The sequence below is a fragment of the Oryctolagus cuniculus genome, chromosome 5 (genome assembly GCF_964237555.1).
Source record: "Oryctolagus cuniculus chromosome 5, mOryCun1.1, whole genome shotgun sequence".
NCBI classification, from domain to species: domain Eukaryota; kingdom Metazoa; phylum Chordata; class Mammalia; order Lagomorpha; family Leporidae; genus Oryctolagus; species Oryctolagus cuniculus.
The window spans coordinates 16567563-16583980 of NC_091436.1; the positions used below are offsets into that span (position 1 = coordinate 16567563).

General features: G+C 42.1%; 1 protein-coding gene across 5 annotated transcripts in view; it reads left to right on the plus strand.

The window, feature by feature from the left end:
* RMND1 (required for meiotic nuclear division 1 homolog) overlaps window positions 1-15781 on the plus strand; it is a 46199-nt gene extending 30418 nt beyond the window's left edge. For all 5 annotated transcript variants that reach the window (XR_007922790.2, XM_017345423.3, XM_002714941.5 and 2 more), the window contains 3 exons: window positions 1651-1771; window positions 15080-15196; window positions 15578-15781. Coding sequence is in view for 4 of the 5 variants with exons in the window: in XM_017345423.3 (XP_017200912.2) it covers window positions 1651-1771; window positions 15080-15196; window positions 15578-15610 (271 nt within the window). In the remaining variant the exon portion in view is untranslated. The remainder of the gene's footprint in view (window positions 1-1650; window positions 1772-15079; window positions 15197-15577) is intronic.
* Window positions 15782-16418: the final 637 nt, after the last annotated feature.

Consider the following 16418-nt stretch of genomic DNA (forward strand, 5'->3'; position numbering starts at 1 on the left):
TGGGATGCAGGTATCCCAAGTGGTAGAAAGTTAGGATTAAATATACTGAGGTTTCTGAATAGTTTCTATAATGGCTTACTTTTTTACCCCCAGTTTTCTTATCTTTACAATAAAGTGCTATATGTAGTTAGAAGGAATGTAATATATCTGTGAAAACAAATCTAGAAAGTTAGGTGAAAAATTCAGTCACAGATCATTTAATGGTACTTCAAAAAACTCATGAGAATTACACATTAATTCAGTTTTTATGAACTTTATTTTTAAAGATTGATATATTTATTGAAAAGCAGTTACAGAGAAAGAGAAATCCATTGATCTTCTGTCTACTGGTTCACTACCTAAATGGCTGCAACAGCCAAGGCTAGACCAAGCTGAAGCTAGAAGCCAAGAACTCTGTTAGGGTTTCCTCTGTGGGTGGAAGGGGTCCAAGCACTTCCAGTGCTTTCCCAGGTACATGGGAAAGGAACAGGGAGCTGGATCAGAAGTGGAGCAGCTGGGATTCAAAGCAGCACCTCACTTCACTGTGCTACAGTGCCAGCCCTTTTCATGAACTCTGAAATACCATTATATATGGTATCCCCTTTGTGTCAGCAAACAAAAATACATTTCATATTTATCTTGATATATATATTTATATGTACACATGTGTGCTTGCGCATACTCCTATGCATGGAAGAACAGGAAGACCTCATTAGAATGTTTGGAGGATCTGTCCATGAAGAAGAAAGGGTTTGAGTTTGTAGTTGGGTGGTAAGAGGAACTACCACTGTTTTTCTCAATTCTTCTTTAGGGTATTTTTATACTGAAGAGCTATTTATACCTTTTACATAAATTTTCATCTAATTAAAAATTTTAAAGTAAGCTTAGATCTCTTGTTAAAAAAGGATAAGGTAGGTGTGGGCACAGCAATTCAGTCACTGCTTGGGATGCCCGCATCGCATATTCAAGTCTCTGGGTGCAGTCCTAGCTCCTCAGATCCAGTGTCCTAGTAATGTGCACCCTAGGAGGCAGCACATAATGGCCCAGGAACTTAGGTCCCTGCCACCCACATGGGAAACCTGGATTGAGTTCCAGGTTCCTGGCTTTGGCCTCGTCTAATCCTGGCTGTTAAGAGCATTTAGGGAATGAGCTAGAGATAGAATGTCTGTATATATATCTCAAATAAAATGACAATAAAAATCTTTTTAAAAAAATTGCTTAAAATGCAGAAAAAAGAGAGAGAGTGTATATGTTTGTATATATGTATTTGCTTATCCAGTGTTTCCATGTACATGGAGGGGTACTGAAGAAACTGACAATTACACAGGGAGTCGGGGAAGGGGGAAGATGTGTATTTTTGATGTTTGAGCTATGTCCCCAAAAAGTGTGTGTATATTGTAACTTTCCTAATGAAATAAAACAAGCTTAGAAATTTAAAACAAAAAGAGATTTCTCTCTATCCACTTAATAAGTAATATTGGTATTAAATATTAGATTAATTTGGATGAAAATTTTGAAATTAAGTGTTTTAGCTTGCATGTTTCTCAGAAGCATTTTGCAAATGTCAGCATTAAAAATTTTTTCTTGACACATCATGTAAATATGGAATTAATAGAAACAATGATTTTTACTACAAAATAGATTAAAAAATTATAATTTCCCTTTTTTAAGGCATCGTATAAACTTGAGTTCAGACTTCTTGATCACTCCTGACTTCTACTGGGACAGAGAAAACCTGGAAGAGCTCTATGATAAAACCTGTCAATTCCTTAGCATTGCTCGAAGAGTTAAGGTATGTATTTTGTACTTGCACTGAGAGACACACATAATTTGCCCATAATTTATGTGATTGTGTGAAAAGAAATTTTAAACTAAATAAGTTTGACTCCTTGCTGACAAATATTTTGTTTGATTTCTTTAGGTCTCTTAGATTTCCCCTCCTTCTTGTCCTCTGCACACTTTTGAACTTTTTGTGTCAAAAGATCTTCTGGTATTTGCTCTGTAAGCTAGATAAGGCCTGGGAGCTTGTAGCCTCTGTTAAGTTTCAAGCAAGAGTTTATGAGGTCCTGAACAATAATGGTAACGGTGAGAACAGAATGGATTTAACAAAGGATCTTGTAAGACAGATGGAGTGACAGCCAGGTATTGAACTATGCTATCACATAAAGATCTCCTTCATGCTGTCCCCTTATCATCACACCTGCTCTCTTCCCTCCATCACCCTGAACCCTGTCAGAGAGTAATCTATCCCCATCTCTTTACTGAGAATGTTCTATAGAATCATATAGACTTTGACTTTTAAAAACTGGCTCTTTTCACTGAGTGTAATGCTCTTGAATCCATCTGAGCTGTTGGGTCTATCAATTCCTGCCTTCCTGGGGTTACCTGAACATCTTGTGGAACCCCAATATGATTTGGGTGTATTATTTTTGAAGTTATCTGTTTGCACAAATAGGTAGTGGTTGCTGTAGGCATTACATTTTACATAAATAAGTTACAATAATCTCCTGGTTTCAACACCTTTTTATATCAAATCATGCATAGAAACTTTTTTTTCCATTACCCTCCATATTTTTAACTGTTACTTAACTATTCTTCTGCAGACACACTGCATCAGATAATGCTAGAATTTTTGCTTCAACCACCAAATAGAATTTAGAAAAGAGGGGAAGGAAAATCTGTTCTAATTACCCATATCTTTATTCTTTCTGTGTTTCTTGTTTCCTTCTGACATTCAACAGTTTCTTTTATTATTTCCTTTCTGTTGAGGAGTTTTGGTTGGCTTTTCTTAGCTAAGTCTGCTGAGACAGATTCTCAGTGTTCCTCCATTGGGGAATTTCTTGATTTCCCTTTCATACTTGAAGGGTACTTCCACTAACTGTGGGGTTCCTGGGCTGACAGGTTTTTTTCTTTCAGCACCTGAAAAATGCTATGCCACTTCTGACTGCCTGGTTCCCAGTGGGAAATCTCTGTCTTCTAATGACATGGGATGTCTGACCATAATTGCATTCATATAAGTCTTTGAAGCACTGTTCATTTTTTTTTTCCCACCAGCATCTTTTCTCTGTACTTTTCAGATTGGGTAATTTCCATTATTCCATCTTCAGTCACCTTCATCATACTGTCCAGGATAAAAGAAAATTAGGCCTACAAGGTATAAAAGAGGAGTATTACAAGCTTCATAGTGATGAGTTACTGCCTGTGGTTGGATTAATTAGCTGTTGCTGTGTAGCAAATTACCCCAAAAGTTAGTGCCATAAAATACTTTTTATCAAATGCCTTCTCTGCAACTACTGAGATAATCATATGGTTTTTGTTCTTCAGTTTGTTAATATGATGTATCACATTGATTTGCGAATGTTGAACCATCCTTGCATTCCAGGGATAAATCCCACTTGGTCAGGGTGAATGATCTTTCTGGTGTGTTGTTGGATTTGAAGGCTAGTGTTTTGTTGAGGATTTTGCGTCTGTGTTCATCAGGGATATTGGTCTGTAGTTCTTTTTCTCTGTTGTATGTTTTTCACATTTAGGAATTAAGGTGATGCTGGCTTCATAGATGGAATTTGGGAAGATTTCCTGCCTTCCAGGTGCTTTGAATAGCTAGAGAAGAATTGGAGTTACTTCTCTGAATGTCTGGTAGAATTCAGCAGTAAAGCCATCTAGTCCTGGGCTTTTCTTTGTAAGGAGAGTCTTTATTACTGATTCAATTTCTGTCTTGGTTATTGGTCCGTTTAGGCTTTCTGTGCCTTCATGACTCAGTTTTAGGCAGTTTGTTTGTGTCCAGGAATCCGTCCATTTCTTCTAGATTTTCCAGTTTGTTGGCATACAGCTCTTTGTAGTAATTTTTTTTTTTTTTTTTTTTTTTTTTTTTTTTTTTTTTTTTTTTTTTTTTGAGGACAGGCAGAGTGGACAGTGAGAGAGAGAGAGAGAGAGACAGGGAGAAAGGTCTTCCTTTGCCGTTGGTTCACCCTCCAATGGCCACCACGGCCGGCGCACCGCGCTGATCCGATGGCAGGAGCACTTGGGCCATCCTCCACTGCATTCCCTGGCCACAGCAGAGAGCTGGCCTGGAAGAGGGGCAACCGGGACAGAATCCGGCGCCCCGACCGGGACTAGAACCCGGTGTGCCCGCGCCGCAAGGCGGAGGATTAGCCTAGTGAGCCACGGCGCTTGCCCTGTAGTAATTTCTGATGATAATTTTTATTTCTACTGTGTCTGTTGTCCTTTGTCATCCCTAATTTTATTGATTTGTATCTTCTTCTTCCTTTTCTTGATTAGTTGGGCCAGTGATGTGTCAATTTTATTTATTTACTTATTTTTCAAAAACCAGCTCTTCATTTCACTGATCTTTTGTATTTTTTTGTTTCAGTTTTGTTGATTTCTTCTCTAATTTTAATTATTTCTTTACTCCTACTAATTTTGGGTTTGGTTTGCTGTTGTTTTTCTAGGTCCTTGAGATGCATGGATAGCTCATTTATTTCTGCCTTTGCAAAGTCTTGATGTAGGCACCAACTGCTACAAACTTTCCTCTTAACACTGCTTTTTCCCCTGAAGCTTTGATGTGTTGGATTGTCATCTTCATTTGTTTCCAGAAATTTTTTGATTTCTCTATTGATTTCTTCTGTCACCCACTGTTCATTCAGGAGAATGTTGTTCAGTATCCATGTGTTTGCATATGTTCTAGAGATTCTTGAGTTGTTGATTTCCAGCTTCATTCCATTGTTGTCAGAGACGATACATGGTATGGTTTCAATTTTTTGAATTTGCTGAGACTTGCTTTATGGCCTGGCCTGTGGTCTATCTTAGAGAAAGTTCCATGCACTGGTGAAAAGCGTGTGTATTCTGGAACTGTAGGATGAAAAATTCTATAGCTATCTTAGTTCCATTTGGTCTGTAGTGTCAATTAAATCTGTTGTTTATTTCCTTGCTGATTTTCTATCTTCTTGATCTGTCCATTGCTGAAAGTGGGGTAATGAAGTCCCCTGTTACTATTGTATTGGAGTCTATGTCTCCCTTTAGATCCATTATCATTTCTTTTAAATAGCCAGGTTCCCTGTAATCAGGTGCATATATGTTTATAATAGTCACATCTTCCTGAAAACAGCGCTTGTTATCTCATGGTTCTGCTGGCCAGGCATCTGAGGGCAGCTTAGCTGGATCCCGTGGCTCTGCATCTGTCACACAGCTGCAGTCATCTCAGGCTGGCCGGGAAGGACTCACCTCCTTGTTTACTCATGTGGTTGTTGACAAGATTCACTTCCTCTCAGGCTGTGGGGTTGAGGCTTCAGTTCCTCATGAGGTTTTGGCCAGGGACGTCCCCCCAGTTCCTTGCCAGAGCTTCCTCCATAGAGCCTTTGAAACACAGCAGCTGGTGGTGTCAGAGCGAGCACCTTCAGGATCCAGAAAGACTGTCCACTAGAGAGAGCGCTGGCAAGAGAGGAGGCACAATCCTTGTAATTTCTTCACAGCAGTGATGTTCCAACACTGTTGTATTCTGTTTGCTAATGACAACTCAGCAGACCCAGCCCACACCCCAGTAAACACACACACCCGAGAACAGCAGGAGGTGGAGAATCTTTGCTGGCATCTTAGATATCTGCCTACCAAAAGGTTTTGAAAAAGACGGAGGAAATTGTAGAAGTCTACTTTGTGAACACTGAGCCACATCATCCTCACACTGCCAGTTATCTTTGATAGTGATAGGCCACCAAAGATGCTGGACCGTTGCTGATCTCCTTGTGTTCAGAACCATGTGACACTGCATAGACTAGAAAGTTGATGCCAAAAGCAGTGATATTCTAGTTTTTGGCCTTGGTGGAAATTTTTAAAGATAAGTAAGACCTGTGTCCTAAAACTGCAAAACATGGCTGAGAAACTAAAGTTCTGAGTGAATGAAATGTACTTATATGTGTATCATGTTTGTGACATAGATGTTACTTCTGCAAAGTGATTTGTAGATTGAATTCAATTCCAATCAAAATCCCAACAGGCATGCACTTTTTTTTAGAACTTGCAGGCTGATTTTATTTTATTTTTAAAATTTTTATCTGCTTATTTATTTTTATTTGAAAAGTAGAGAGAGAAAAAGAGAAAGATCTTTATCTACTGGTTCATTCTCCAAATGCCCAGAGCAGCTGGAGCTGTGCCAGGCCAAAGCCAGGGGCTGAGAACTCAATTTGGGTCTCCCATGTGAATGAGAGACCCAACTACTGCCTCTCAGAGTGCACGTTAGCAGGAAGCTGAAATGAAGAGTGGAGCAGAACTCAAACCTAGGCAACTCTGAAATGCGATGTGAGTGTCCCAAGTGGTAGCTTTTCCACTCTACAGATGCCTGTACCTCAAAACTTTATTCCACCAAAATAAACTTGACCTTTTAATTCCATTTTCACAAACATTTTGAAGTAGCAACATAAAAAATTTTTATCTACCTCCATTTATTTATTTAAAGATTTATTTGACGACAAAGTTAGAGAGAGAAAGATACCCTCCATCCTCTGGTTTACTCCCCAAATGGCTGTAACAGGCCAGGCTGGGCCAGGCTGGAGCCAGGAGCCAGCAGCTTCTTCAGGCTCTCCCATATGAGTAGCAGGGGCTCAAGCACTTGGGCCATCTTCCACTGCTTTCCCAGGCTGTCAGCAGGGAGATGGGTTGGAATTGGAGCAGCTAGGACAGGAACCAGTGCCCAAATGGGATGCCGGCATCACGAGAGGTGGCTTTACTCGATACACCACAATGCCAACCCCTTCTCTATTTTATTTTATTTTATTTTTTTTCAATTTATTTTAGAGAGTTCCCATCCACTGATTTAACTCCCTAAATGCTTGCAACACCTGGGGCTGGGCCAGGGTGGAAGAAGGCAGCCAGAAATACCCTCCAGGGTTCTCTGGGTGGCAGGAGCCCAATTACTTGAGCCATCACAACTTCCTCCAAGGATCTGTATTAGGAGGAAGCTGGATTCAGGAGCCAGAGCTGAGTATCAATCCCAGGTATTTGTTTAACCCATGTCTTAACCATTTTACACACACCTGCAAGCTAATTTTGAAATGAAAATGCCAAGGGCCTAGAGGCCTAGACTGGCTAAAGCAAAGCACAAAGCTGAAGAATTTTATTGCCTGATTTATAAAACTCACTTCAAAGCTACAGTAACCAAAAAACAGTTAAATACTAGCATAAGGATAGACATACATGTCAGTGGAACAGAAGAGAGTCCAGAAATAGACTCAAACACTTATGAGCAGTTATTTTTAACAAAGATGGCAAGTTCAATAGCAAAGGGATAGTCTTCTCAACAAATGATGCTAGAACAACATGTAAAAAATAACCCTATCCCATACTTGATACTGTTTTGAATTTGATCAGAACTAAATATAAAATTATGAAACTTCAGTAGAAAAATAGAAGAGAAAAACCTCATGATCTTCAAACAAGATCTCTCAGGATTGATTAAAAAAAAAAAAGCACAAGCCATGAAAAAGAAAAAAACTTGAAAGTTAAACTTTATAAGAATTAAAAACTTCTCTTTAAAAGACTAAGACTATGAAAAGGCAAGCCACAGACTCACAAGAAACATTCTCAATAAATCAACATGACAACAGACTTGTTCAGAACTTACAAAGCACTGTTTCTACATAAAGACAGCCCAGTTATTTAAATGGGCTTAAGATTTGAACAGACTTTGCAAAAAGATATATGAATGGCCATATGAAAAGATGTTCCAAGTCATTATTTGTCAGTGATTCAAATTAAACCTCAGAGACTTTTTAACCCATTAAAGCTGCTAAAATTTATTTTAATTTGAGAGGCAGAGAGCTACCATCCACTGGTTCACTCCCCAAATGCACACAGTGGTTCAGGCTGGGCAAGGCCAAAGCTGGGAACCAGGAGCTCAATCCAGATCTCCCCAGTGGTGGCAGGGAGTCCATTACTTGAGTCATAACCACTGCCTCCCAGGATATGCATTAGCAGGAAGTGGAATCGGGAACAGAGTCTGGACTTGAACCCAGTCACTCGGACATGGCATTAAGAGTGCCTCAACCAGTATCTTAAGTGCTAGATCAAACTTCTAGTCCAAAATGGCCAAAACTTTAAAAACTGACAACACTGAGTGTTGGTGAGGATGTAGAGTGATTGAATTTTCATGCATTACTTGTACAATACAATTTGGTACAACCACTTTGCAAAAGAAGTTGGCAGTTTCTCATAAAGTTAATCATAAACTTACCATATGACCCAGTAATTCCATTCTGTTTACTCATGAGAAATTAAAACATGTCCTCACACAGATTTGTACCTGTGTATAGGAACATTATTTATAATAGTCAAAAGCTACAAACAGGAATGCATTTGTCAAGAATCCCCAAGTCGTAGGTCTAGAATGGGTACATTTTATTGTATGTAAATTAATTTGAAAATACAGTCTTTTGTGAGAATCCTTTAGAGACAGCTATATTTACTGGGGACATGATTGAAAGTATTTGGCACTAAATGTTCTTGAGTATCTCTCCTTTTTCTCTGGGTATAGAGACTTCTGGAGGAATCATCATGATGAGATACAGGATCATTGCCACCAAGCAGATGCAGACCTCTCTCCCTCTTCTGATAACCAGCCTGCTCTGCTTAATTAAGGCAATAAAAGTGACTGAGCAATAGCCAAGCTGCTTGGAGAGGTTGAGCTCAGGCACCCTGGGGCCTCCTCAGATCCCAGTTCTGTTTGACATTGGTGCCTCTGGTATATTTCGCACGTGCCTCCAGGACAGAAGTATAGGGAAAGAGAACACGGTGACAGTCCCCAGTCATGGTTTGAGTAGAGGAGATACTGAATACATGGCCTAGACAAAGAGAAGTATAAAGATAAAGGTATCTTTCTAGAACTTACTCAGATCCCTTAGGTTCACCATGGCAGCCACAGTAAAAGATAAGAAATGTTAAAAGGTCAATGAAAAGGAAAGTGCGTGAATAAGCAACTAGTTGGGTAAAAATTAAACTTCCAAGAAGGAGAAAACCTGGAGAAAGTACCACTGTCTTGTTGCCCTGTTAACCCAGATGCCAGGAAGGGTACCCTGGACTTGTCTGGGGACAGAGCTCATCTGAATGCAAGGGCTCCTCTGTACCATTGGGCAGTCTCCCAAGCAGCCCAGAAAGCAGGTAGAGCAGGTATCATTCAGTCCAGCTGGAAGATTCTTTTGACAGCTCAATTCTCAGGCAGAGATTTCTTTTTTTAAAGATTCATTTATGTATTTTGAAAGAGTTACAGAGGGAGAAACAGAGATCTTCCATCCACTGGTTCACTCCCCAGATGGAAAACTTCATGATACTCTTCAGGCTCAGCAAGTCACAGATGACATATGACAGTAATTTCATGACTATCTCTAGGACTGTTTTCCTGGGGAAGTCCTGTGTCTTTAGGGTCTCCAGGATATCCAAACACACAGCAGGCTTCATGAATGAATGAAAGCTTCTGTGAAAAGCTTTAGCCAAAGAATGGGAACATAGAGAAAAATGCTTTCCCTTACTGTTTCTCAGAGGTCTCTACCAGCAGAGGTCTCAGGCTTCTCAGGCAGCTGAAATGCCTATTTTATTATCTCCACCACTCACATGTCAACTGTTCTTTTTTTCCTTCAGTGGTCTTACTCTGAGACATAGTTTTGGTGTTAAGATGTGTTATTTGAAAGGCAGAGAGAGAGAGAGAGAGAGATCTACTCATTCTACTAGTTCACTGTCTGAATGGCCACAGTGGCCTGCCCTGGGCCAGACCAAAGCAAAGCCAGGAGACAGGAACTCCATCCATGTCTCCTACGTGGATGGCAGGGGCTGAAGTCTTCTGCTGCCTTCCCAGGCCCATTAGTAGGAAGCTGGATTGGAAGCAAGATTACTGGGACTAGAACCAGTGTTCCCATATGGGGTGCGGGCAGCACAAATGCAGCTTAACCCATTGTGCCACAACACAGCCCCCACATGAGTTATGAGGCACACCTAAATTTTCTCAGACTGTATCTCTCAGAGTACCTTCCTGGTGTCCCAAATGCAGTTAAGACTAGTTGGCTTACGTTATGATTATTCAGAGGGGATCAGTTTACCCTCCCTCATTGTGGTTACTGTGGTGTTGGCAGGATAGGTTCTAAAAGGTAAGCCCTAGCACTGACCTTCAGCAAGCAAGCATGGAGGTAGTATGAGGAGAAAGTTGTTCCATGTTCTTTCCTCAAAAGATAGAGCAGGGGCGGGCACTGTGGGGTAACTGATGAGGCTGCTGCTTGCAGTGCTGGCATCCCAATACGGTGCCGGTTCGAGTCCCTCTTCCAATCCAGCTCTCTCCTATGGCCTGGGAAAGCAGTAGAAGATGGCCCAAGTCCTTGGGCCCCTGCACTTGTGTGGGAGATCCAGAAGAGGCTCCTGGCTCCTGGCTTTGGATCTGCACAGTTCCAGCCGTTGCAGCCATCTGGGGAGTGAACCAGCAGATGAAAGATTGATCTCTCTCTGTCTCTCTCTCCCTTTCTCTCTTCCTTTCTTTCTTTCTCTGCCTCCCTGTAACTCTGCCTTTCAAACAAATAAATCTTAAAAAAAAAAAAAAGGCAAGGAGTTTTAGGAAAATAGGAGTGATTGGGCATAGGCCATGCTGAAAAGAAGCCAAAGGTAAAATCATTTTTATTTGGTAATTACGTCATGGGAAAACATTAAGATAGCAGTTACAGAAGTGTTGTAAGGAAAGCAGCCAGTTTGTGCCACATTTTCTCAAGCTGGTTCCCCAAGGTTGTCACTGATTCCTTTTTTTTTAAGATTCATTTTGTTATTTGAAAGTTAGAGAGAATCTTCAGTCTACTGGTTCACTCCCCAAATGGCCACAAGCCAGGAGCCAGGAGCATCATCTGGGTCTCCAATGTAGGTGGCAGGGCCCCAAACACTTGGGCCATGTTCTGCTGCTTTTCCCAGGCCATTAGCAGGGAGCTTGGTTGGAAGTGGAGCAGCAATGAGACATGAACTGGTGCCCATCGGGGATGCCAGTGTTGCAGGTGGCAGCTTCGCTCACCACATCACACTAGTCCCCACTGATTCTAATTCATGCTGTATACACAATGCGCATTTGTTCTCATGAGTTCTCCCTTTTCTTCCTTGTAGTTTTCGGATGTGTGCCTTGAGCCCCAAATATTTCATAGATCCTCCACATTTAGGTATTGCTTCTTTTTTAGAATTATGTGATTCCTCACTAGAATGTACGCTTTATGAGATCAAGATCAGAGACCATGATTATATTATTTCGTTAAGAATATAATAACGTAGGGAGCCTGGAACACCCACATCCCAAGTTAGAGTACTGGGGTTCTATCCTTGGCTCTGGCCCCTTACCCCAACTCCCTGCTAATGTACACCCTGGAAGGCAGGAGCTGATGGCTCAAGTAGTTTCCCTGCCACTCACATGGTAGACCTAGACTGAGTTCCTGGCTCACAGCTTTGGTCTGGATCAGCCCTGGCCATTGCAGATATTTGGGAGACTGAACCAGCAATGAAAAGAATTAAAAGAATACTCTTGGCAAAGACTTTACATATAATACCTACTTGAAAAGTATTTGTATGGTTAATCAGTGATTAAGATTTCAAAATGAGGATCCAGCATTGTACAGCAGGTTAAGCCACTGCCTATGACACCAGCATCACATATGAACATAGGTTCAAGTCCCAGCCGCTCCGCCTCTGATCCAGCTCCCCACTGATACACCTAGGAAAGCAGTGGAAGTTGGCCCAAGGAATCAGGCCCCTGCCACCCATGTGAAAGATCCAGATTAAGTTTCAGGTTCCTATTATTGGCCTGTCCCAGCCCCAACTGTTGGGACCATTTGAGAAGTGGCCAGGCAGATGGAAAATTTCTTTCCCTCTCTGTAACACTACCTTAAATTTTTTTTAAATATGGAGCCTTCTCTGTTGTTTCAGCTAATGGCAGGACCACCTAGCCTCATCTGTGTAGTTGGTTATCCACAAACTTAAGTCACCTGGGTGTCCTCTCAGCCACATCCAGTCATTTTCATTTTATGCATTCCTATATTGATTTCTCTCAAAATATCATTCACTCGTTGGCAAATATTTGTGGCAAGTTTGTGCAGTAGACCCTGGGCTGGTGAGTGGTGCCATACTGACCCCTGCCTTCAAGCTTGCAGGCAGGATGAGTGTGCACCCCCTGGCACTCACCTGGACTGGCCCCCTACCCACTTCCCTGCCTCCAACGCTCCCCACAGGCCCTTTCCAGGCTGTCTGCATCTGCTGACCTGAAGGCAAAGAGGTGGTATCTTACCTATTGGTCAGTCTCCTCTGCCCAGGGTTGAACAAAGGACCTGCAGAGTAAATTCAGACCCTAGAGCACTGCATATTTGTTTTCTATTGCTGCTATAAAAAATTACAAGCCTAGCAGCTGAACACAAATGTGTCATCTCACAGTTCTGGAGGTCACAAGTCTTCAAGTGTTACTAGGACAAAAATCGAACTGTTCCCCAGGCTGCATTCTTCTCTGTAGGCTGGAGCCACTTCCTTGCCTTTTCCGGCTCCTAGGGGCCACCCACATCCCTTGGTTTGAAGCCCCTTCCTCCATCTAGCACAGGTTAGTTGGGCCTTCACTGCGTCATTCTGAATTCTGCCTCCTACTTCCAGTCCTATTACGTTGTACTCTCCTGGAAAACCTAGGGATTTTGCAGTCTTTTTACAGTCTCCTTTGCCATATTTTACCCATAGGCACATCCTAACTCCATGAATCTATCTATGGGGTAGGAGGAGCTTTATTTCTGCCTGTGCTACATGGGGTATGCAACACCTCAGTTTGGTACTTACCTCCTTAACCTCATTTCCATGTGCTTCTTTCCAAGTTGTCTAGGTCTAGTTGTGTTTGTTTCTGGACTGTTTCTGCTGTTTGAAAAGCTTCCCTTCTGCCCCCACCTCTACACTTGCCTTCCTAGGAACTGCCTACTTACAGCCTGACCCACACTGAGCGTGTCTGTGATGGTTTTTCCTGCTTCCTCTTCTGCATGCAAGTAGGATGCATGCCTAGCTAGCTAGCTGAAATAGGAAACACATAGTAGCAGCAGGGACTCATGTGGGCCCATTTCACCGTATAGTCCAGTGCTTGGATTAACTGAACACTGGAACTAATAAAAGTTATCAGATTTAATAACTGGGAGTTTCGAGGTTTTGGTAATAGTACAAATAATACAAATTGCAAAAGATGGGAAGAGGAAGAAAAGGTTCTTTGGTCAGAGTTGAAGCTAAATGGAAGAAGACTGGATCAGTAGTTTGAGAAGAGAAGCAAATGCACACCAGGGTCAAGCAGCTCCTAGAAATGAAGAAAGATGAAAGAGATGGGAGAGGAATATTCTGAACATTTACTCAGGCTAGAAACCACAGGACCCTAGGAATCCCTAAATAAGAGCAAATCATCTCAGAGTTTCAATATGTTAACTCATTAGTAAAGGCAGTTTCATGTTGTGTAAGAATCATAAAAATGAGTAGAATACGCTAACATGTTCCTATCAATACCTGCACTTGCAGTAATGGTAACTGGTCTCCTGATTTTCACTTACCAAACCTGCACCCTCCCCAAATCCCATGAGACTATTAAATAGTCCTTTTTCTTTTTTTGGATTTATTTATTTTACTTGGAAGTCATAGTTAGAGAGAGAGGAGAGGCAGAGAGGTCTTCCATCCACTGGTTCACTCCCCACATGGCTGCAACAGCCAGAGCTATGCCGATCCAAAGCTAGGAGCCAAGAGCTTCTTCTGGGTCTCCCATGCCTGTGCAGGGACCCAAGGAATTAGGCCATCTTCTACTGCTTTCCCAGGCCATAGCAGAGAGCTGGATCGGAAGTAGAGCAGCCAGAACTCGAACCCCGGCACCCACATGGGATGCCGGGACTGCAGGCGGAGGATTAACCTACTGTGCCACAGCACCGGCCCCAATCAAATAGTCTAAAAAAGTTTATTAGCAGACTTCTCAATTGCCATAGGAAAGTGAGAAATATTGAGTAGGGGGGCCAGTGCTGTGGCATAGCAGGTAAAGCTGCAGCCCATGGTGGTGGTGTCCTGTGTGGGTGCCGGTTCGAGTCTGGCTGCACCACTTCTGATACAGCTCTCTGCTATGGCCTGGGCAAGCATTGGAAGATGGGTCAAGTCCTTGGGCCCCTGTGCCCATATGGGAGACCTGGAAGAAGCTCCTGGCTCTGGATCGGCACGTTGTGGCCATTTGGGGAGTGAGCCAGTGATGGAAGACACCTTTCCCTCTCCTGCTCTCTCTCCCTCTCTGTAACTCTGCCTTTCAAATAAATATTTTTAAAAAACTGAGTAGGTATATAGGTTGCCAAGTCAAGTTCAGGCCTAAAAATCAAGGTTTATTTTCTGTGAACTACAATATGTTCATGAAGCATCCTAAAACAGAACCTTTGCATTTCAAAGTAGTGCCATCTGGTGGTGAGTGTGCAGCAGGTCCGGTGTTAAGTATTTGGGGTTTTTCAGATGATAATCGCTGTTTTCATGACCTTTAGGCTGTGCTAGTTTCAGGGCTGCTTTGTTTAAAATTTGAGAGGCTTCTGCTGGTTCACTTCCCAAATGCCTGCAACAGCCAGTGCCAGGCTGGAGAGAAGTCAGCTCCTACATGGGTGGCAGGACTCCAATTACTTGAGCCATCACTACTGCCTCCAAGGTTTGCATTACCAGGAAGCTGGAGTCAAGAACAGGAGATGGGCATCAAAACCACCTCCTCTAATAATGGGATAAGGATGCCTTACTTAGCATTTTAACTGCTACACCAAATACCTGCCCCAAGGATGCCTTTTTAAATTGCTAAACATCTAAGATCAGCTACCAAAACTAGGACTTTTCAGAAACATTTTCAGGTCTTTACCAATATTCACAAATAGAGAAGTTTTGGTATGCAAAGTATTTCTTGCAGTTAAGTCTGCTTTACAGGATGTCTCCCAGATGGAATCACAAGGCTGGCTGTCCTTGGCTGGGTGACCAAGGACCAAGAGTGGAAGGGATGATTTCCACGGTGTACCTGCAGAATTCTGCAGCATGCAACCAAAATAATTTTCCTAGACATGAACACTTGACTATACTTTTAAAAATACAGGTCATGAATGAAAAACTTCAGCACTGCATGGAACTGACAGATCTGATGCGGAACCACCTTAACGAGAAGAGGGCCCTGCGACTCGAATGGATGATTGTCATCCTCATCACCATAGAGGTGAGCAGAGCCCTCCTGGCCCACGCCCACCATCTCTGCACAAACACAGGGCTAAGAAAGAATTACAGCACGAAAGAGGATGGCCTTGTTCTAATTACTGATTCTACTTAGAAGTGAGGCAAGTTCTCAGTGATAGTATTTTGCAGCTGCATTCAATGTACTATTTTGAAGATTCCACATTTGTGAAGGTAGCATCTGGGAAAAGTTGTAGCTGCTTCTAACAGCCCAACACCAGGAATCCGTCTCTCACCGGCAGCTTGCCCTGTAAGGAAGGCAGATATTCACTCTAACATTTTTAATTAATCAGTCTTGGAAAAGTCATTTTAGTTTGCTCTGATAATTTACCTGCCAGGAAGTAATTTTTACTTTTTTCATCCTAAGGTAATGTTTGAGCTGGGACGAGTATTTTTTTGATCAAGTGTAACCAAAGTGTCATTGCCAAGATGCTTAAGTTCTACAATCAAAAGTGAAGTTCAACATTGGGTAATCTCATTTAATAGGTTATTTTTTAAAATAAAATTGTAATAATGGGCCGTTTCAGCTCCCAAATACATTGCTGCTTGAATAAAAATTATTAAGAACTGGTATGCGGCTCTCTATCACTAGCAGTTCAAAAAGGAAAAGTTTATTTCACCTTAAAGAACTTTGAGAACTCTTTAAAAAAGCATTCCTTAACCTGTCCCTGAATCCCAATCATTGTAATGAGAGCCACACAACTCAGGAGTGTTGAAATCAGTATATGCAACAAACTAGACCTTGGATGGCAGAAATGGATTTTGTATAACTACCTCAGTGGTGTAATTTGTGTTACTATTCACTGGCACTTCACTTTGTATTAATATTTTGTCTTTTTACCACTCAAGATTTATATATTTGAAAAGCAGAGAGAAATTGGGCCTCTGGGTGGCAGGTGATAGACTGAATTTTCCTCCGCTAGTCTGGTCTCCAAATGGCTGCAACAGCCAGGGCCAAGCCAGGCAGAAGCCAGGAGCCCAGAACTTCATCCACGTCTTCCACCTGGGTGGCAGGGGGCCAAGTTCTGGGGACCTCATCATCTGCTGCTTTCCCAGGCACATCAGCACGCAGCTGGTTTAGAAGCAGAGGAGCCGGCACTCCACACAGTGCTCCAAAATGGGACGCTGACATCACATAACTTGCTTTTCTGCAACACTGGCCCAGTCACGTCTGGGTTCCCAGAGACCTTTTATTTAATTTTGCATAT